This window comes from Garra rufa, chromosome 21 (genome assembly GCF_049309525.1).
Source record: "Garra rufa chromosome 21, GarRuf1.0, whole genome shotgun sequence".
NCBI classification, from domain to species: Eukaryota; Metazoa; Chordata; class Actinopteri; order Cypriniformes; family Cyprinidae; genus Garra; species Garra rufa.
The window spans coordinates 3,502,142-3,522,864 of NC_133381.1; the positions used below are offsets into that span (position 1 = coordinate 3,502,142).

Sequence of the window (20,723 nt, forward strand, 5' to 3'; positions counted from 1 at the left end):
TTATTGAAAACCAGGTGAAGTCTTGCGACGCTCTTGAACCATTAGGGGACCAAGTGAGGCCTTGCCTTCCCACTGAACATCTAGAAAAGCAAACACCTAGGTCAAGTACAGCACTTAAAGGATCAAAAGCAACTTTGAAAGCAGCTACCTACCACTGAAAGCAGCAGTTCCACTATCAGGACCACATGTTGAGTCACAACAACCACAAACCTGGTGGTTTCCATCAGCTGCAAACCATCTGCAATAAGACGCAAGTTAGACACCGCACCTTTAAAACTAAAAGGTCTTAAATGCATAAACATACCCATTGGCAAAGGAACATGACTTGTGTCCAGCATCACTAGGTACAGCAGCAATAGTGGCCTTCAAGAGACAGGTTATATAGATCTGCAAGAGACTCAATTAGGTCAAACCCAAAGCAGCAGGTAAAACTCGAATTAACTCTTGACGCTCGTAGTACATACAGAATTACTGTTGCCTCCCTGGAACATGAATGCCTCCAGCTGGAACTGGACCTTGTCATACTGGGTTTGAGGCATGAAGCGGGAGCTGGAAGATGTAGCCTTGGCATCCACAAGGCACCTTAAAGAAAAACAACGTGAGCTCAAACAGTTACATGACCTTGAAGGCATAAGGGCAGCCTCAGGCCTGCAGAGTTTAACCCTAAACCTTGATTAAAAGCACTTTGCTTGTGGAGTTTCAATAAACTTTAGAGCTTGATTAGATTCAGGAGTTTGATTAGGATTGGAAATATAAAATGCACTTGATTTTGAGCTTTGGTGGTGCTGGCTTTACACTTTAATCTTCTCTTGGAGCTAAACGCTAAAGGCTTTGCGATGTACTCAGTGACAAATATTACAAGATGCACTTTAATCGCAGAGTCACTTTACGCTATAGAGTTGACCCTAGTTATTAGGACAAAGTTGCTATAAATGGCAAACGCAAAATCAATCCTACAACATCAACCTCAGCTACAAAGATTGATTCAAGGAGGTCAACTACAGAGCCAAGTGTTGAGACCTTACCCATCATAGTCAGGTGACAACAGCAGTTACAATGAGTAACTCAATATAAAGAGTTCAACTTACCCATGATTATCAATGAAGGCATATCTCGGAAGGGAGTTCACATCAGGTACTTGGGTAGCCACACAGCTGTCCACAAACACACGCAGAGGCACGTGATTGTACACCTTCACAGACGCCTCAATATTGAAGACATTACCCAGGAAGTAATAGTTTGAAGGCCTCTCATAGGACCAGTCGTCTGCAAGAACAGAGTTTAGGCAAAGCCACATTCACAAGGCCAAAGGTCCAAAGAAACTGCACCTACCCAACATGATCTTCAAGGAGAAGAGCAAGACATCTTCACCAACCTCTGTTGAGGCATAAGGAACCCAAGTTGGAACCAAGGCATCGCTGCTTACATTTTGAAGCCTGCAGTTCAAGACACAGTTAGTTGATCTTACAGTTGGCAAGAGGCAACAGTCACATAAAGGGTCACTTACCTTTGATAGTGGCATTGAACGCCAACAATCGCGCCATCGGCACGGGTAATTGGAGTGCCAGCAAGTGCCTCGGGAGCGTAGGTAAGAGAGAACGTGTAGACAAGCTCATCCTCAGTTACCTGTAAGAGATGAAAGTTGTTACCAAGAGCATTCAACTCAGCCATGCTCTTGAGGTTATGCCAAAGAATACTCATTTTGGGTTCCAAGGAACCTTTCAGTGAAAAGTTCTTAAAGAACCAAACTCAGAGTGAAGAAATCTACATTGAAGGGTTTAAAATGGACATTCACAGAGTCACAAGTTCTTACCATCAGCACACTGTTGCAGTTCTGTAGTTCATACTCAAAGATGAGCACCCTAGATTCTGGATCCTGACCGACAACAGAACACCCTCCCAAAGACAAACCAGATGGCTGGATGAGGTGACCATTGCTAAACAAGTCCTGCTGTACCTCCACAAGAACACTACTCTCACTGCATTGAACAGCTATGCTACTGGGAGTCACGGGTTGCCTGATCTGGAAATCCACTGCCAACTCACTCTGAACCTCTGGAACAACTGGAAACCTCCAATCCAGAGGCTTGACTGGTCCCTGCATCAGCTGCTTCTCCTGAACTCCAAAAGGACTCTGCGAGGCAGAGGTCATTCCCATAGGGTTCCAGAGTCCTCGAGGAGAAACAGCTGGATCTCCAGAAGCCAGATGTGATTTTGAGTTCATGCTCCTTGGACTTTGACGGTACTTCAAACTTCCCTGTGCATTGCTCAGATCAAATACAACAATCACAGCCAGCACTAACACACCTTGCAGGAACGCCATCCTAACACACTTGGAATCAATGCCACTATACTCACCAGTTCTTGGCTTTGCCTTTTATACAGCTTTGAATTAGGATGGCTCCTCCCCTTTCAGCTTAATTGATTACACTTGATTCTCCTCCGGACCTGCAGAGTTTATCTATTAGCAAATGAGAAAAAACAAACTGGAAACGAGAACAGGTTTAACAAATTTATTGAAAACCAGAAGTCTTTCATTGCTCTTGAACCATTAGGGGACCAAGTGAGGCTTTGCACCTGGAAAAGCAAACACCTAGGTCCAGTACAGCACTTGAAGCATCAAAAGCAATTTTTGAAAGCAGCTATCTACCACTATCAGGACCATGTTGAGTCACAATGCCGCAAACCTGCTGGTTCCCATCAGCTGCAAACCATCTGCAATGAGACACAAATTAAGCACTGCACATTCAAAACTATGTCTTAAAACTGCATAAACATACCTATCGGCAAAAGAACAGGACTTGTGTCCAGCATCACTATGTACAGAAGCAATAGTGGCCTTTAAAAGACAGATGTAGATATGCAAGAGGTTCCACAGATTATTAACTTCTAATTCTCGTAGTACAAACAGAATGACTGTACCCTTCCTGGAACATGAACACCACCAGCTGGAACTAGATCTTTTCATGGTGGGTTTGAGGCTAAGCGGGAACTGGAAAATGTAGACTTGGCACCCGCAAAGCACCTGAAAGAACTTAATGTGAGCTTGAGCATTAAGTCACTAGATGTACTCCCAATTCTCAGTGACAGAGGTTAGAGTAATTCAAGAAGGGGTAGTTGGGGTGGCCAACATTGGTCCTAAAGTGTCAAAGTCAACTTTATTGTCAATTATGCCACATGTACAGGAAATACAGAAAATTGAAATTGCATTACTCTCAGACCCATGGTGCATACATTAAATACAAACAGTAACATTACATACAGTGATAGAATTGAAAAAATATGAATAAATACAAATAAACATATAATGTATAAAAATGAAAAATACAATATACAAGTAAGGGCACATGGTAGAGAGTGCAAACCATGTAAACAATATAGTGCAACAGAGCTTGTAAGTGTGTAAAAATGTAAAAGTGTCAGAGCAGTCTTGTAACAGTCTTATGAGTAGTGTGAGGTAGTTGGCAGACCAATGCTGCGCAAAGTGACTGGTGCAGGTCAGTGTGTGTGTGTGTGTGTGTGTGTGTGTGTGTCAGTTCAGAAAGTTTGTGGGGCAGAAGAGGGGAGTGAGGGGAGTGAGGGCAGAGCAGGGAGAGAGTTGAGTTTCCTGACAGCCTGAAGGATGAAGCTGTCCTTCAGTCTGCTGGTCCTGGCTTGGAGACTTCGCAGTCTCCTCCCTGATGGCAGCAGGCTGAAGAAGCTTTGCATTGGGTGGGTGGGATCAGCTGCTATGCTGAGGGCTTTTTTGGTGAGACGTATGCTGTAGATGTCTTGGAAGGTGTGGAGAAGGACACCAATGATCCTCTCAGCTGCTCTGACTATGCGTTGGAGAGTATTTTGGCAGGACGGATTGCAGGCTCCAAACCACACAGTGATGCAGCTCGACAGGATGCTCTCGATGGTTCCTCGGTAAAATGTGGGGCTGGTGCTCTTCTTAGTTTGCAGAGAAAGTAGAGACGTTGCTGTGCTTTCTTGGCCAGTGCAGTGGTGTTGTTTGTGCAGGAGAGATCCTCAGTGATGTGCACACCCAGGAACTTGGTGCTGCTCACTCTCTCCACAGATGCACCGTTGATGGTCAGAGGAGCATGCTGAGTGTGCGCTCTCCTTCGTCTTCTCCACATTCAGAGAGAGATTGTTGTCTCCGCACCACGTGGCCAGGCGGCTCACCTCACTTCTGTAGTTTGTCTCATCCCTGTTGCTAATGAGACCCACCACAGTTGTGTCATCCGCAAACTTAATGAAGAGGTTGGAGCTGTGTATGCAGTCATGGGTCAGCAGAATGAAGAGGAGGGGGCTCAGCACACATCCCTGAGGGGCCCCAGTGTTAAAAATGATGGTGCTGGATGTGTTACTGCCGACCCGTACTGCTTGTGGTCTTCCTGAACGATGGAATGGATAGCGGGTTTGTGTGGGCTAGCCCAGCGGTTCCCAATTCCAGTCCTCGTGACCCACCGCTCTGCACATTTTGTGTGTTTCACGCAGCGCTTCCGACGTTTGTTCTATTCCAACCTTACTGCCCTTCGAAGTGGACATCACAGGATATTCCGCCATTATTCATTAGTTCAAAGCGAGCGTATGTGTTCCATTTGAAGGTCATTAAAGCGTGTGGGACGTAAATTTAAAATGCATTTATTTACAGATGCACTTATGTCACATTCTCTAGTAAGTTTCATCTGTGTGTGAAGACGCTACATGCGGTGGCGTAGCGCAAATATGTGAATGAATGTTTCGAAGTATAGTAAACAGATTTCCCCCGCTTAGGGAGCAGGGAGCAATGAACACTTTGCAGGGACCATGTAAATTGGATCGCAGTTCCTGCACGGACCTCACTTCTAATGAGCTGGTTATCTGAAGAGAGACATGCAAAATGTGCAGAGCGGTGGGGCGCGAGGACTGGAATTGGGAACCGCTGGGCTAGCCGCTAGCCTAGCTCGGATACCTCCGTGCTTACCCCTCTTCTGCTTCCTCTCACACCGCTTGAGGCGCCTTCATTGTGGGCGAGGTGCAGGAGTGGGGGTCGGTGATTGAATAGGCCTCTGGAGCAGACCCAGATCATTCAGCTCTTCAGCGTCCACAAAGTTCAACTTAAAAACTTTGTCTCTGCTGATGTCGAGCAAAAATGTTCAGCTATAAATGTGCTTAAGGGCAGATAAACGCGATGAAGACAAAAAAACAATGCGACTTACAGGACGAAAAACATGAAAACACTGTTTGGTCGGGAGAGAGAGAGAAGCCGCTGCGTGTGCACGCGCCACCATTTTCATTCACAATTTTCAGCCACAGTCCTGCAGAATTTTGCCCCAGAGTGTGAAGACAAGGCAGAGGCTGCATTAAAGGGGGAGTGACAAAAGGTGAATAAATTCTGCCAATTTGCACAACAACAATGCAAATACACACTTTGGCAAGATGGACAGCTACACCGAGAGCAAAAAAAAAAAAAAAATTATAATAATAAAAAAAAAATAAAAAAATATTGCAACGAATGGTAGTTTCTCTCCTTCCTAAACTTGTACATAAACAAAAACATTAATTTGCTGACATATAATCACTATAAACTTAAAACAGACATATTGGGGTTTCATGAAGACACACGATACAAAATCTTTTACCTTTATTGATTTAATGATATTTGGATAAGTAGAATATAACATAACAGCATTGACAGTCATGATGAAATGTGTAAACAGAACAAATTATGCGATACTTTGCAAGTAGTAGACTGGTAGACTATCATTTGATAATAGCACTCAAAGAAACAAAGCAGAGGACACATTTACTAAATGGGTAGTATAATAGACATGTAAATGGACATGTTAAAGGTCACATTGTTAAAAGTATCTAAATGGTGAAACATTGAGCACAATAAGACCGTCATCAATCTTAATTGCCATTACAAATTTTTGTTTTAAATAGTATTTATAGCTACATATATAGATATAAATATATGGTTGAGAAAAACTTTACTTAAATAGCAAAGATTCTGCATTTTTGTGAACATCAGCTGGCTCTTCTACTCCATTGTCAAGGATTTGAAGCGTGAAGTGTGAATTGCTACAGCCTCATTTTTCAGGTCTTGTGAACGGTGTACACAAGTGTTCCGGAATGTGCACTTTCTTGAGCTTGTCCTGAAACTGCTTCGGCTCCTCTAACACAGTCATGACGGTTTCCGTCATTGAGCCTGTGAGACGTGATTGGCGGTTCTACTTGTGGCAATTTGCAGATTGATTGCACCTACCGCTGCGCTCCAAGTGCTCCTTTAAAAGAGCGATAGCCGAGGCAAACAGGAGTTGGGTTTTGGATTTTGGGTTGTATTTGGTTGGAGTTTGATTAATTTCAGCACCTTTTACACTGCATCATCAGTACATTACAATGTTGCACTCAGGCACCTTGCGCTACACACTGATTCTGACGTATTCAGGAATATTATTATGTTTCGTTGTTTCTTTTCTTTTCAGTGGGTTGTTTAAGTTGAATAAAGCCTTTTCCAATTCGACCTTATGTTTCCGTGCGTCCCTCTTTTGTTGCTTCTCTTTGAGCCACGGGTCGTAACAAAAAGAACCTCCAGTAATCGATCCACATACCCTGCAGAATGAAAAGAACATGACATTAAGAACAAAAACTATTTTGTAATTGCATATAGTCAATGCTGCTAAATTGCATACCATATGTAGGCCTTGTCTCAATTGGCCTCACTGTGCATTCTCCCTTTTTGTAGAGAGGATACGCCATGTGCCATCTTAGCTGTCCAGTAGCAGTTGTTGCTTGTTCTCTTGCACTGTTTTCATTGTAGTGCATAGCTGAGAGTTGTGATCTAAGGTGAGAATGTATGCAGTAACAGTGTGAATCACTTGGTACTTTAGAAACGATCAAGCTTATTTTCTCAATGATGCATTAATTGACAAAATTTGTTACACAAAGGACTTGCAAATAAAAACATACCTGCACAACATCCCGACAAAAGAAAATGCTACACTCTTTGGTGCAAACCGAATGAGCAGACTGTGGAATGACTCAAGAGAGGAAGTCTGGTGGTGCTCACTTAGATTTAAGTCCCTAAGCAGTCTTGAAGCCAGGATTATGTCACAGAGCTTCTCACAAGCAGCAGTACCTAGTGGAAAAATAATCGTCAACTTACATCAAAAGATACTTAAGGCAAAGAAGTGTACAATAATAGAAGTGAAATGCAATCATCGAATAAAAAAAAAAAAAAAAGGTATGTATACGTAAAGAAAAAAATCTGTATTTCAATATTTATTCTTACTTGGTTTTAGCCACTGCCGTGCTTGGTCTCCAACAAGTGGTTCATGGAGGCATTGGGGAAATTGCCCATCATGCTCATGAATGTTCTGCACATGATTTGCAACAGATTTCCACTTGGCCACAATTTCACAGCCTCTAGATGAAGTAGCTCCACACCAATATAGATGGTTGACGATGCTCTTTTTCCAAGCACCAACTTCTCTGCAACTCTTCAGCTTAGCTATCTGGTCAATTTTCTTGGCCACACCTAAGGAATACAGTTATTTTTTAAAACAAATAAGACAACTGACAGTTATGCCACATGTTAATACTAAAATATATACTATTTCTTTTATCTTGGTCATATTGTACATTGTAAAACACACCTTTTGCCATGTGCCATGCATCAAACTTATGCACAACACCTGGTCTGCTGTCCTTGAGAAACTTTATGACAGATGGATGCCTATCTGTGACAAGTATTTGAGCATGGACCCCTCTCTCCTCCAGTTGTTTTAGACATCGTTCCAAGCCCTCCTTTTCCATGCGCTGACTGTTCCCAACATCATTGATCTAAAAACAATTGTTTTATTTTAAACTGCTTGGATAAATAATGCTATACATATCAATGTTCACAATTAAATTAAACATACACACATACTTGAATGAGCTGGATGTCCATTACCCTATATGCTTTTAGGTCCATCATTGTGTACGTACCAAATTTAGCACTGTGCCCTGTAAAAATGAATCACAGGAAAACTACTATATTATGGTGTAAATAGAGAGAAAACTGCATTATATAAATTCAGTTTATTACACATACCATGTGAGTCAGGTCTCATGTCTCCCCCAGAACGACATGCCCATTGTTGACTGCTTCCGAAATTGCAGTACTTTGCTGCATCTGCCACAGCCAGTTGATTGTAGGGAAGAGTAAAGTCCGTTGGTACTTGAGGAAAGTTGTTTGGCTAATTCCCATGATATGAAATGCCTTCATGAACTGGACTCAAAAGAACAATCAGTCATACTTCTATTGGCAGAGAGTCTTCAGTGTAGAAAAATGGAATTGTCTTACCTTGTCCACTTGCAAAAAGGAAGCTCCAATTAAAAAAAAAAAAAAAAAAAAAAAAAAAAAAAAAAAAAGTATTGCTGCAGCAAGCTGAACATTACCAACTGGCAAATTTGTGACATACGCCTGACTTGTCCAAGTGTAGTGACGTTCACAATGTGTGCAAACTTGAATCACGCACACGTTCCCACAGTCTTTGTTTACAGCACAATTTCTGGTGCAGACAGGACACTTTATGAAGAAAACCTCAAGCTCTTCACAAACAATGAACTTCCTCATTTAATAATGTGAAACTTCAGTCACTGTGCTAAAATAGAAGATAGGCAAAAGAATGAGAATTAAACAGTGTCAAAGTGCAATGCGTACTAATGACTCAGCAGATTGAAATTATCAGTATTAAGTAAATCAGAAGGTACATAAAATTAACCCACCTCTCATCATACGCACTATGATTTGTCACATCTGGGTGAAAGGTGGGGTCATCTTTAGCCTCACTTCTAGGCCTTTTTACAGGCGTTGAAAAAGCTAGAGGGCCATCCTCAAATGAAGTATTCAACATAATAGTACTGCAGCCAACATGTTTAGTATGTTGCTTCATTTGAGTGCCTAATAAGAAAAAGACATTATGATTCATTCGTTAACATCGATAACTATGGGTTGACAAATTAATAAATTGAAGAACTTCTTCGCTCTGGCTTCCTAGCGTGCTGTGTTGATACATGCTGCTTGACAGGTGACTTATCAAGTGTTTGGCATGACGCATCTTTTGTGAGCACTTCTGTCTGAGTCCCCACATCGTGAGCGCACATACGTCCAGAAGACAACTGCAATAGTTTTACGAACATTTAGCAACAACACTGTACCAAGTAGTGCAAAAAGACAAAGTACTACACGCACATTTAAAAAATACTTAAACTTTGAGCATGCCTCAAATTGAGGGATGTTCACAATAACATCATAATATAAGATGAGCAAATCAAACAGCATTTTTGTGCAGATGGCAGAATCGAAAGGAACTGGGCTGGCGTCTTTCTTTAAAAGACAAACCACAAAACCGGTTTCCGGAAGTTCCACAAGTCGCCATTTTCCAAAAAAAAAAAAAAAAAAAAAACCACACACCCCACCACACACACACGAGATGTTTCTTACAGACAAATTTCGCAGGACTCCGCAACCCAGCAGCACGCCTCCAAACTTTAGCTCTGGTCTCATCGCGGGGAAACAAAAACAACTTTTAAAATGAAGGCACAAACCATGTCTCTGAAACAGCAAGCCAGCTAACGTGAACAAGTGCTACTTTCCAATGCATAAATACGGTGATAGCTCATGCAAAGCATAATGCAGAGATTGGATTAGACGAGTCCTTTGTCATGTATAACATTACACTGTTCATTAATAATGCTTAAAAGGGGTAGTCAAGCCAATGTAGAGTGGTACGATACAAGCCACGCAGCCAATGAGCACAAAACAAATTAGGGTTTTGTGACCCTTTAAAACCTCAAGTACGAAGAGTGCCAGTTTACCCATAAGGACAACACATGTTTAAGTCAAACAAAGACAAAAAAACAAAAAAAACAAATCAATTTGTTAAGCACCTTAAACACAGCGTGTACCAAAGTGCTGTACAACACTATAAACACAGATATAGATAATATAGAAACACAGATTAAGCACAGTAAAATACAAAATTCGAAAAAATATAGAAAAGCAGATAGAAGTAGATCCAAACTAAACGCATCTAATTCAAATCAATAGTCCTTACTCAGCCGTAAAAGCCTCGTCAAACAGATAAGTCTTAAGACGGATTTTAAACATGCTAACAGAGGTAGACAGTCTGACAGATGCTGGGAACCAGGAAGCCTACTTTAAGCAATTCTTTATAAAATAGAGTTCACATAAGGTCTGTCTTTAGGGTTAAGTCAGTCAACTTCCCCATCCCTCCTGATTAAAACCTCAAGTACTAAGAGTGCCAGTTTAGCCACAAGGACAAACACATGTTTAAGTCAAAACAAGACAGAACAAAAACCCGGAAGCAAGAATAGGTTTCTTAAAGTTTATTGAAAACCAGGTGAAGTCTTGTGACGCTCTTGAACCATTAGGGGACCAAGTGAGGCCTTGCCTTCCCACTGAACATCTAGAAAAGCAAACACCTAGGTCAAATACAGCACTTAAAGCATCAAAAGCAACTTTGAAAGCAGCTACCTACCACTGAAAGCAGCAGTTCCACTATCAGGACCACATGTTGAGTCACAACAACCACAAACCTGGTGGTTTCCATCAGCTGCAAACCATCTGCAATGAGACACAAGTTAGACACCACACCTTTAAAACTAAGGTCTTTATTGCATAAACATACCCATTGGCAAAGGAACATGACTTGTGTCCAGCATCACTAGGTACAGAAGCAATAGTGGCCTTCAAGAGACAGGTTATATAGATCTGCAAGAGACTCAATTAGGTCAAACCCAAAGCAGCAGGTAAAACTCGAATTAACTCTTGACGCTCGTAGTACATACAGAATTACTGTTTCCTCCCTGGAACATGAATGCCTCCAGCTGGAACTGGACCTTGTCATACTGGGTTTGAGGCATGAACCGGGAGCTGGAAGACGTAGCCTTGGCATCCACAAAGCACCTTAAAGAACAAGAATGTGAGCTCACAGTTATATGACCTTAAAGGCATAACAGGAGTCCTGAAGAGCCTCAGGCCTGCAAAGTTTAACCCTAAACCTTGATTAAAAGCACTTTGCTTGTGGCATTTCAGTAAACTTTAGAGCTTGATTAGGTTCAGGAATTTGATTAGCGTGGGAACTCAAATGCACTTGATTTTTTTTCTGAGCTTTGGTGTTGTTGACTTTACACTTTAATCTTCTCTTGGAGCTGAACTCCGCAGTCCAGTGCAGGTCAAGATTTGAAGAATCCTGCTTTAGAGCATCAAGTGCAAAGGCTCCACGATGTACTCGGTGACAAAATTACAAGATGCACTTCAATCATGGAGTCACTTGACGCTATAGAGTTGACCCTAGTTATCAATTAGGACTAAGTTGCTATAAATGCCAAAAGCAAGATCAACTCAACAGCATCAACCTCAGCTACAAAGATTGACTCGGTCAACTACAGAACCAAGTGTTGAGACCTTACCCATCATCGTCAGGTGACAACAGCAGATACAATGAGCAACTCAATACCAAGAGTTCAACTTACCCATGATTATCAATGAAGGCATATCTCGGAAGGGAGTTCACATCAGGTACTTGGGTAGCCACACAGCTGTCCACAAACACACGCAGAGGCACATGATTGTACACCTTCACAGACGCCTCAATATTGAAGACATTACCCAGGAAGTAATAGTTTGAAGGCCTCTCATAGGACCAGTCATCTGCAAGAAGAACAGAGTTTAGGCAAAGCCACATTCACAAGGCCAAAGGTCCAAAGAAACTGCACCTACCCAACATGATCTTCAAGGAGAAGAGCAAGACATCTTCACCAACCTCTGTTGAGGCATAAGGAACCCAAGTTGGAACCAAGGCATTGCTGCTTACATTTTGAAGCCTGCAGTTCAAGACACAGTTAGTTGATCTTACAGTTGCAACAAGGCAAGAGGCAACAGTCACTTAAAGGGTCACTTACCTTTGATAGTGGCATTGAACGCCAACAATCGCGCCATCGGCACGGGTAATTGGAGTGCCAGCAAGTGCCTCGGGAGCGTAGGTAAGAGAGAACGTGTAGACAAGCTCATCCTGAGTTACCTGTAAGAGATGGAAGTTGTTACCAAGAGCATTCAACTCAGCCATGCTCTTGAGGTTATGCCACAGAATACTCATTTTGGGTTCCAAGGAACCTTTCAGTGAACGGTTCTTAAAGAACCAAACTCAGAGTGAAGAAATCTTCATTTAAGGGTTTAAAGGACATTCACAGAGTCACAAGTTCTTACCATCAGCACACTGTTGCAGTTCTGTAGTTCATACTCAAAGATGAGCACCCTAGATTCTGGATCCTGACCGACAACAGAACACCCTCCCAAAGATAAACCAGATGGCTGGATGAGGTGACCATTGCTAAACAAGTCCTGCTGTACCTCCACAAGAACACTACTCTCACTGCATTGAACAGCTACGCTACTGGGAGTCACGGGTTGCCTGATCTGGAAATCCACTGCCAACTCACTCTGAACCTCTGGAACAACTGGAAACCTCCAATCTAGAGGCTTGACTGGACCCTGCATCAGCTCCTTCTCCTGAACTCCAAAAGGACTCTGCAAGGCAGAGGTCATTCCCATAGGGTTCCAGAGTCCTCGAGGAGAAACAGCAGGACCTCCGGAAGCTAGATGTGATTTTGGGCTCATGCTCCTTGGACTTTGATGGTACTTCAAACTTCCCTGTGCATTGCTCAGATCAAATACAACAATCACAGCCAGCACTAACACACCTTGCAGGAATGCCATCCTAACAAACCTGGAATCAATGCCACAATACTCACCAGTGCTTGACTTTGCCTTTTATACAGCTTTGAATTAGGATGCCCCCCCCCCCCATTTCAGCTTAATTGATTACACTTGATTCTCCTCCAGACCTGGAGAGTTTATCTATTAGCAAATGAGAAAAAACAAACTGGAAACAAGAACAGGTTTAACAAATTTATTGAAAACCAGAAGTCTTTCATTGCTCTTGAACCATTAGGGGACAAAGTGAGGCTTTGCACCTGGAAAAGCAAACACCTAGGTCCAGTACAGCACTTGAAGCATCAAAAGCAAATTTTGAAAGCAGCTATCTACCACTATCAGGACTAGGGGTGGGGAAAAAAATTGATATTGCAATATATTGTTGTGCTCTCTGTCGCAATAAATAATCGATACACTAACGGCCAATATCGATATTTTATTACAACACAAAATGATTAATTTACCCGTCGTCAGTGTCACTGTCACTACCCAATATCTACCATTCTGTTTGCGGGGGGCGCTGTTCGAGTAAATAGGGGTAAAGTGGCGGAAGCAGCGGCCAGTGAAGAACACAAGTTATCTAACAACAACAGAGAAGAAGTGCAGAAAAAAGAGAAGTGAGAAGAATGGCGGAAAATAACGAAAAACAAGTCAAAGACGCACCCGCTAGTTGCCTGTTTCACACATACTCCGTCTGCAATGCGTATGCGTTGAGTATTTTTTTCCGCACCCATGTTAACGGATTAGAGCGTTCACGCTGCACGCGGTTGCTGTCCGGCAGTACGTCCCAGAAGCGGTGTGCAAGTGCATTCAAGTGCATTGAATAATACGTTGTTTATAATACGTTGAGTGTAAACATGAATATATCTAGTATTGTATTAGTGTACTGTGATAAAAGAGTATCACAATGCTGAAAAAGCACGTGTGTATTTGAAATCAAAATAACGGATAAATGGTGTGTTTGTGGTAAACAGCCGCGGATCAGGAACGGACTGCAAACGTGTCCTGTGTGAAAGCAAAACGAGTCCGTGCTGCTTCTGCATCGCATACGTAACGCACACGGACTGCATATGCACTGCAGACGGAGTATGTGTGAAACAGGCGTTAGTGTTCCTCAAGAAGAATATGCCTTGATGAGACCACTGTCCAGGTTAACATAAAGCACTTTACAGTAACTTATTACTGACGTTTCAGTATCATGGTTTACACATGTTAGTTAATGTTCATGTTGTTTTTTAATGTTCAGGCACTTTTATCTGTCTGGCTGTACAGTGTTTACATTTAAGACCAGGAGGCAGTGAGTTATTATGCAAATGCATATTTCTTTGCACAGTGTTGGAAATGTTGGCATTAATAAATGCATAAGATTTCCTTATTATGGGTATTTTTTTCTTTTTCAGTCACATATATCATGATATATCGTTGATGAAATTTCTTCCAATATATTGAATATCGTAGATATCGTGAATCGTGATATTATCATTATCGTGGGCCACATTTCGCCACAGAATTGAATCGTGAGTTACCTGTATCGTCCCACCCCTAATCAGGACCATGTTGAGTCACAATGACCACAAACCTGCTGGTTCCCATCAGCTGCAAACCATCTGCAATGAGACACAAATTAAACACTGCGCATTCAAAACTATGTCTTAAAAATAAACATACCTATTGGCAAAAGAACATGACTTGTGTCCAGCATCACTAGGTTTAGAAACAATAGTGGCCTTTAAAAGACAGATGTAGATATGCAAGAGGTTCCACAGACTATTAACTTCTAATTCTTGTAGTACAAACAGAATGACTGTACCCTTCCTGGAACATGAACGGCACCCATCCATGGGTTTGAGGCATGAAGCGGGAAATGGAAGACGTAGACTTGGCACCCGCAAAGCACCTGAAAGAACTTAATGTGAGCTTGAGCATTAAGTCACTAGATGTACTCCCAATTCTCAGTGACAAAGAGGTTAGAGTAACTCAAGAAGGGGTAGTTGAACAACTCAAACTTCTAGTAAAGGGGTGGCCAACATTGGTCCTAAAGAGTCAAAGTCAACTTTATTGTCAATTCTGCCACATGTACAGGGCATACAGAGAATTGAAATTGCGTTACTCTCAGACCTATGGTGCAGACATTAAATACAAACAGTAACATTAAATACAGTGAAAAAATACGAATAAGTACAAAAAAACATATAATGTATAAAAATGAAAAATACAATATACAAGTAAGGGCACATGGTAGAGAGTGCAAACCATGTAAACAATATAGTGCAACAGAGCTTGTGTGTAAAAATGTAAAAGTGTCAGAGCAGTCTTGTAACAGTCCTATGAGTAGTGTGAGGTAGTTGGCAGACCAATGCTGCGCAAAGTGACTGGTGCAGGTCAGTGTGTGTGTGTGTGTGTGTGTCAGTTCAGAAAGTTTGTGGGGCAGAAGAGGGGAGTGAGGGGAGTGGGGGCAGAGCAGGGAGAGAGTTGAGCTTCCTGACAGCCTGAAGGATGAAGCTGTCCTTCAGCCTGCTGGTCCTGGTCTGGAGACTTTGCAGTCTCCTCCCTGATGGCAGCAGGCTGAAGAAGCTTTGCATTGGGTGGGTGGGATCAGCTGCTATGCAGAGGGCTTTTTTGATGAGACGTGTGCTGTAGATTTCTTGGAGGCTGGTGAGAGGGACACCAATGATCCTCTCAGCTGCTCTGACTATGCGTTGGAGAGTTTTTTGGCAGGATGCATTGCAGGCTCCAAACCACACAGTGATGCAGCTCGACAGGATGCTCTCGATGGTTCCTCGGTAGAATGTGTACATGATGGGGGCTGGTGCTCTAGATCTTCTTAGTTTGCGGAGGAAGTAGAGATGTTGCTGTGCTTTCTTGGCCAGTGCAGTGGTGTTGTTTGTCCAGGAGAGATCCTCAGTGATGTGCACACCCAGGAACTTGCCCTGAGGGGCCCCCGTGTTAAGAATGATGGTGCTGGATGTGTTACTGCCGACCCGTACTGCTTGTGGTCTTCCTGTGAGGAAATCCAACAGCCAGTTATACAGTGAGGTGTTGAGCCCCAGCTGGATCAGTTTTTGAGAGAGCTGTTGTGGGATGATAGTATTAAATGCTGAACTGAAGTCTATGAACAGCATTCGGACATATGAGTCTTTTTTTTTTTTTTCAGATGTGTGAGAGCTGAGTGGAGTGCAGTGGAGATGGCGTCATCGGTCGAGCGGTTGGGCAGATACGCAAACTGGAAGGGGTCCAGTGAGGGAGGCAGGACAGACTCAATGTGCTGCATGACTAGCCGTTCAAAGCACTTCATGAGGATGGGGATAAGTGCAACTGGACGGTAGTCATTAAAGCAGGAGGGAGATGACTTTTTTGGGACCGGAATGATGGTGGTGGCTTTGAAACATGTGGGGACGACAGCCTGGGAGAGTGAGATGTTAAAGATGTATGTGAAGACATCAGTGAGTTTCACTGCACAGTCTCTCAGTACACGACCAGGAATGTTGTCAGGACCCGGAGCTTTGCGAACGTTGATCCTGCTGAGGGATCTCCTCACACTGTCCGTGGACAAAGTCATCACCTGGTCACCGGGAGGGGGTGGGGTCTTCTGTGCTGTGGTGCTGTTTTGCACTTTAAAGCGAGCGAAGAAGGTGTTTAGCTCGTTCAGCAGGGAGATGGAGCTGTCACAGGTCTGTGATGGGGGCTTGTAATCTGTGATGGTCTGTATGCCCCGCCGCAGGCTCTGTGTGTCTCTGCTATCTTTGAGGTGACGAGATATTCCTCTGGAGTACTGTCTCTTAGCCTCTCTGATGCCACGGGACAGGTTGGCCCTAGCTGTCTTCAGGCTCGCCTCGTCTCCAGCTCTGAAGGCAGCATTCCGAGCTTTCAGCAGCCTGTATCCATGGCTTTTGGTTGGTGCAGACAGTGATGGTTTTGGTGACTGTTACATCCTCAGTGCATTTGTTAATGTAGGCTGTAACAGTCTCTGTGTACTCCTGCAGGTCAGTGGTGTTGTTGTAAGTGGCAGCCCGCTTAAACATATTCCAGTCTGTGGTGTTAAAGCAGTCATGTAAAGCCTCTGAAGACCCCTCTGGCCACACTTGTATCTGCTTACAAACCAGTTTGGTGACTTTAACGAGCGGTCTGTAAGAGGGCATTAGCATAATAGTGATGTGGTCTGAGGCGCAGAGGGCGAAAGCTTTGTAAGCGCCTCTCTGGGTGGTGTAAACAAGGTCCAGTGTGTTATTTCCCCGTGTTGGAATGTCAGTGTGTTGCTGGATTTTTGGAAACACTCTTTAAGAGGGATGTACACAGCAAACAGCAGCATAGCTGTATATTCCCTCAGTAGATAGAACGGCCGGCACTTAACCATAAATTCCAACACTGGTGAGCAGTATTTGCAGACTACAACAGCATCGTGGCACCAAGCATCATTAATATTGCTCTGTCGGCACGATAGCACGTTAGCTGGTCGAGCTGAATGGCGCGGTCCGGGACACTGTCGCTGAGCCATGTTTCTGTGAACACAAAAACACAACAGTCCTTTGAGATGAACATAGAAGTCAGATGTAGTCCAGTTTGTTATCGGAGCGTACGTTGGCCAGAACGATGGAAGGGATAGTGGGTTTGTGTGGACTAGCTGCTAGCCTAGCTCGGAGACCTCCGCGCTTACCCCGCTTCTGCTTCCTCTCACACCGCTTGAGGTGCCTCCATTGTGGGCGAGGTGCAGGAGTGGGGGTCAGTGATTGAATAGGCCTCTGGAGCAGACCCAGATCACTCAGCATCCACAGAGTTCAACTTAACATTGGCAGAAACAATGTCGAGGAAAAATGTTCAGCTATAAACATGCTTAAGGGCAGATAAACGCAACGAAGACGTACAAAAAAAACCCTGCAACATACAGGACGAAAAACACCGTTTGGTTGGGAGAGAGAAGCCGCTGCGTGTGCAAGCGCCACCATCTTGATTCACAATTTTCAGCCACAATCCTGCAGAATTTCACCCCAGTTTTGAAACTTAACCATCCTGTAGATCCAGTAACGCTTAGAGCTTTGTTAGCTTGTTCAGGTGTTTGATTACAGTTTGAGCAAGACTCTGCAGGACTGAGGTTGGCCACCCCTGTTCTAGTCACGTGAAGGGATTAGAAACTCAAGAACAGCAACGGTTTAGATCTTGCCAGTGATTATCAGTACCAGGTTGGTTAGAGCAAATCTTTAGCCACTTGATGCTACAGAGTTGACTTCAAAAGATAACATGGCAAGACAAGAGCTAGTAATTGAACTGAAATTAGTCACTTAGAGTTGGTACAAAGTTAAGCGACTCCACTTTCCCACCAAATTCTCAATGAAATGTTGGAGCAACTCAAACTTGAGCATCATACTGTGGTTGTCAACCAGGAAGCCTACTTTAAGCAATTCTTTATAAAATAGAGTTCACATAAGGTCTGTCTTTAGGGTTAAGTCAGTCAACTTCCCCATCCCTCCTGATTAAAACCTCAAGTACTAAGAGTGCCAGTTTAGCCACAAGGACAAACACATGTTTAAGTCAAAACAAGACAGAACAAAAACCCGGAAGCAAGAATAGGTTTCTTAAAGTTTATTGAAAACCAGGTGAAGTCTTGTGACGCTCTTGAACCATTAGGGGACCAAGTGAGGCCTTGCCTTCCCACTGAACATCTAGAAAAGCAAACACCTAGGTCAAATACAGCACTTAAAGCATCAAAAGCAACTTTGAAAGCAGCTACCTACCACTGAAAGCAGCAGTTCCACTATCAGGACCACATGTTGAGTCACAACAACCACAAACCTGGTGGTTTCCATCAGCTGCAAACCATCTGCAATGAGACACAAGTTAGACACCACACCTTTAAAACTAAGGTCTTTATTGCATAAACATACCCATTGGCAAAGGAACATGACTTGTGTCCAGCATCACTAGGTACAGAAGCAATAGTGGCCTTCAAGAGACAGGTTATATAGATCTGCAAGAGACTCAATTAGGTCAAACCCAAAGCAGCAGGTAAAACTCGAATTAACTCTTGACGCTCGTAGTACATACAGAATTACTGTTTCCTCCCTGGAACATGAATGCCTCCAGCTGGAACTGGACCTTGTCATACTGGGTTTGAGGCATGAACCGGGAGCTGGAAGACGTAGCCTTGGCATCCACAAAGCACCTTAAAGAACAAGAATGTGAGCTCACAGTTATATGACCTTAAAGGCATAACAGGAGTCCTGAAGAGCCTCAGGCCTGCAAAGTTTAACCCTAAACCTTGATTAAAAGCACTTTGCTTGTGGCATTTCAGTAAACTTTAGAGCTTGATTAGGTTCAGGAATTTGATTAGCGTGGGAACTCAAATGCACTTGATTTTTTTTCTGAGCTTTGGTGTTGTTGACTTTACACTTTAATCTTCTCTTGGAGCTGAACTCCGCAGTCCAGTGCAGGTCAAGATTTGAAGAATCCTGCTTTAGAGCATCAAGTGCAAAGGCTCCACGATGTACTCGGTGACAAAATTACAAGATGCACTTCAATCATGGAGTCACTTGACGCTATAGAGTTGACCCTAGTTATCAATTAGGACTAAGTTGCTATAAATGCCAAAAGCAAGATCAACTCAACAGCATCAACCTCAGCTACAAAGATTGACTCGGTCAACTACAGAACCAAGTGTTGAGACCTTACCCATCATCGTCAGGTGACAACAGCAGATACAATGAGCAACTCAATACCAAGAGTTCAACTTACCCATGATTATCAATGAAGGCATATCTCGGAAGGGAGTTCACATCAGGTACTTGGGTAGCCACACAGCTGTCCACAAACACACGCAGAGGCACATGATTGTACACCTTCACAGACGCCTCAATATTGAAGACATTACCCAGGAAGTAATAGTTTGAAGGCCTCTCATAGGACCAGTCATCTGCAAGAAGAACAGAGTTTAGGCAAAGCCACATTCACAAGGCCAAAGGTCCAAAGAAACTGCACCTACCCAACATGATCTTCAAGGAGAAGAGCAAGACATCTTCACCAACCTCTGTTGAGGCATAAGGAACCCAAGTTGGAACCAAGGCATTGCTGCTTACATTTTGAAGCCTGCAGTTCAAGACACAGTTAGTTGATCTTACAGTTGCAACAAGGCAAGAGGCAACAGTCACTTAAAGGGTCACTTACCTTTGATAGTGGCATTGAACGCCAACAATCGCGCCATCGGCACGGGTAATTGGAGTGCCAGCAAGTGCCTCGGGAGCGTAGGTAAGAGAGAACGTGTAGACAAGCTCATCCTGAGTTACCTGTAAGAGATGGAAGTTGTTACCAAGAGCATTCAACTCAGCCATGCTCTTGAGGTTATGCCACAGAATACTCATTTTGGGTTCCAAGGAACCTTTCAGTGAACGGTTCTTAAAGAACCAAACTCAGAGTGAAGAAATCTTCATTTAAGGGTTTAAAGGACATTCACAGAGTCACAAGTTCTTACCATCAGCACACTGTTGCAGTTCTGTAGTTCATACTCAAAGATGAGCACCCTAGATTCTGGATCCTGACCGACAACAGAACACCCTCCCAAAGACAAACCAGATGGCTGGATGAGGTGACCATTGCTAAACAAGTCCTGCTGTACCTCCACAAGAACACTACTCTCACTGCATTGAACAGCTACGCTACTGGGAGTCACGGGTTGCCTGATCTGGAAATCCACTGCCAACTCACTCTGAACCTCTGGAACAACTGGAAACCTCCAATCTAGAGGCTTGACTGGACCCTGCATCAGCTCCTTCTCCTGAACTCCAAAAGGACTCTGCAAGGCAGAGGTCATTCCCATAGGGTTCCAGAGTCCTCGAGGAGAAACAGCAGGACCTCCGGAAGCTAGATGTGATTTTGGGCTCATGCTCCTTGGACTTTGATGGTACTTCAAACTTCCCTGTGCATTGCTCAGATCAAATACAACAATCACAGCCAGCACTAACACACCTTGCAGGAATGCCAT

General features: G+C 43.4%; 3 protein-coding genes across 3 annotated transcripts; all 3 read right to left on the reverse strand.

Annotated features, from left to right (window-relative positions):
- On the reverse strand, window positions 1-2,323 carry LOC141296068 (zona pellucida sperm-binding protein 3-like). Its single transcript, XM_073827347.1, has 8 exons — window positions 1,814-2,323; window positions 1,508-1,626; window positions 1,333-1,436; window positions 1,089-1,266; window positions 465-582; window positions 305-387; window positions 153-238; window positions 1-80 (listed from the first exon to the last, which is right to left on the reverse strand). Exons 1-8 carry the CDS (start codon window positions 2,321-2,323, stop codon window positions 1-3), a joined length of 1,278 nt encoding a protein of 425 aa, XP_073683448.1.
- Window positions 2,324-10,365: 8,042 nt separating this feature from the next.
- LOC141296230 (zona pellucida sperm-binding protein 3-like) lies at window positions 10,366-12,757 on the reverse strand. The gene is made up of 8 exons (XM_073827502.1): window positions 12,248-12,757; window positions 11,944-12,062; window positions 11,762-11,865; window positions 11,515-11,692; window positions 10,828-10,945; window positions 10,668-10,750; window positions 10,518-10,603; window positions 10,366-10,445 (listed from the first exon to the last, which is right to left on the reverse strand). Exons 1-8 carry the CDS (start codon window positions 12,755-12,757, stop codon window positions 10,366-10,368), a joined length of 1,278 nt encoding a protein of 425 aa, XP_073683603.1.
- A 5,574-nt stretch (window positions 12,758-18,331) lies between these two features.
- On the reverse strand, window positions 18,332-20,723 carry LOC141296231 (zona pellucida sperm-binding protein 3-like). Its single transcript, XM_073827503.1, has 8 exons — window positions 20,214-20,723; window positions 19,910-20,028; window positions 19,728-19,831; window positions 19,481-19,658; window positions 18,794-18,911; window positions 18,634-18,716; window positions 18,484-18,569; window positions 18,332-18,411 (listed from the first exon to the last, which is right to left on the reverse strand). Exons 1-8 carry the CDS (start codon window positions 20,721-20,723, stop codon window positions 18,332-18,334), a joined length of 1,278 nt encoding a protein of 425 aa, XP_073683604.1.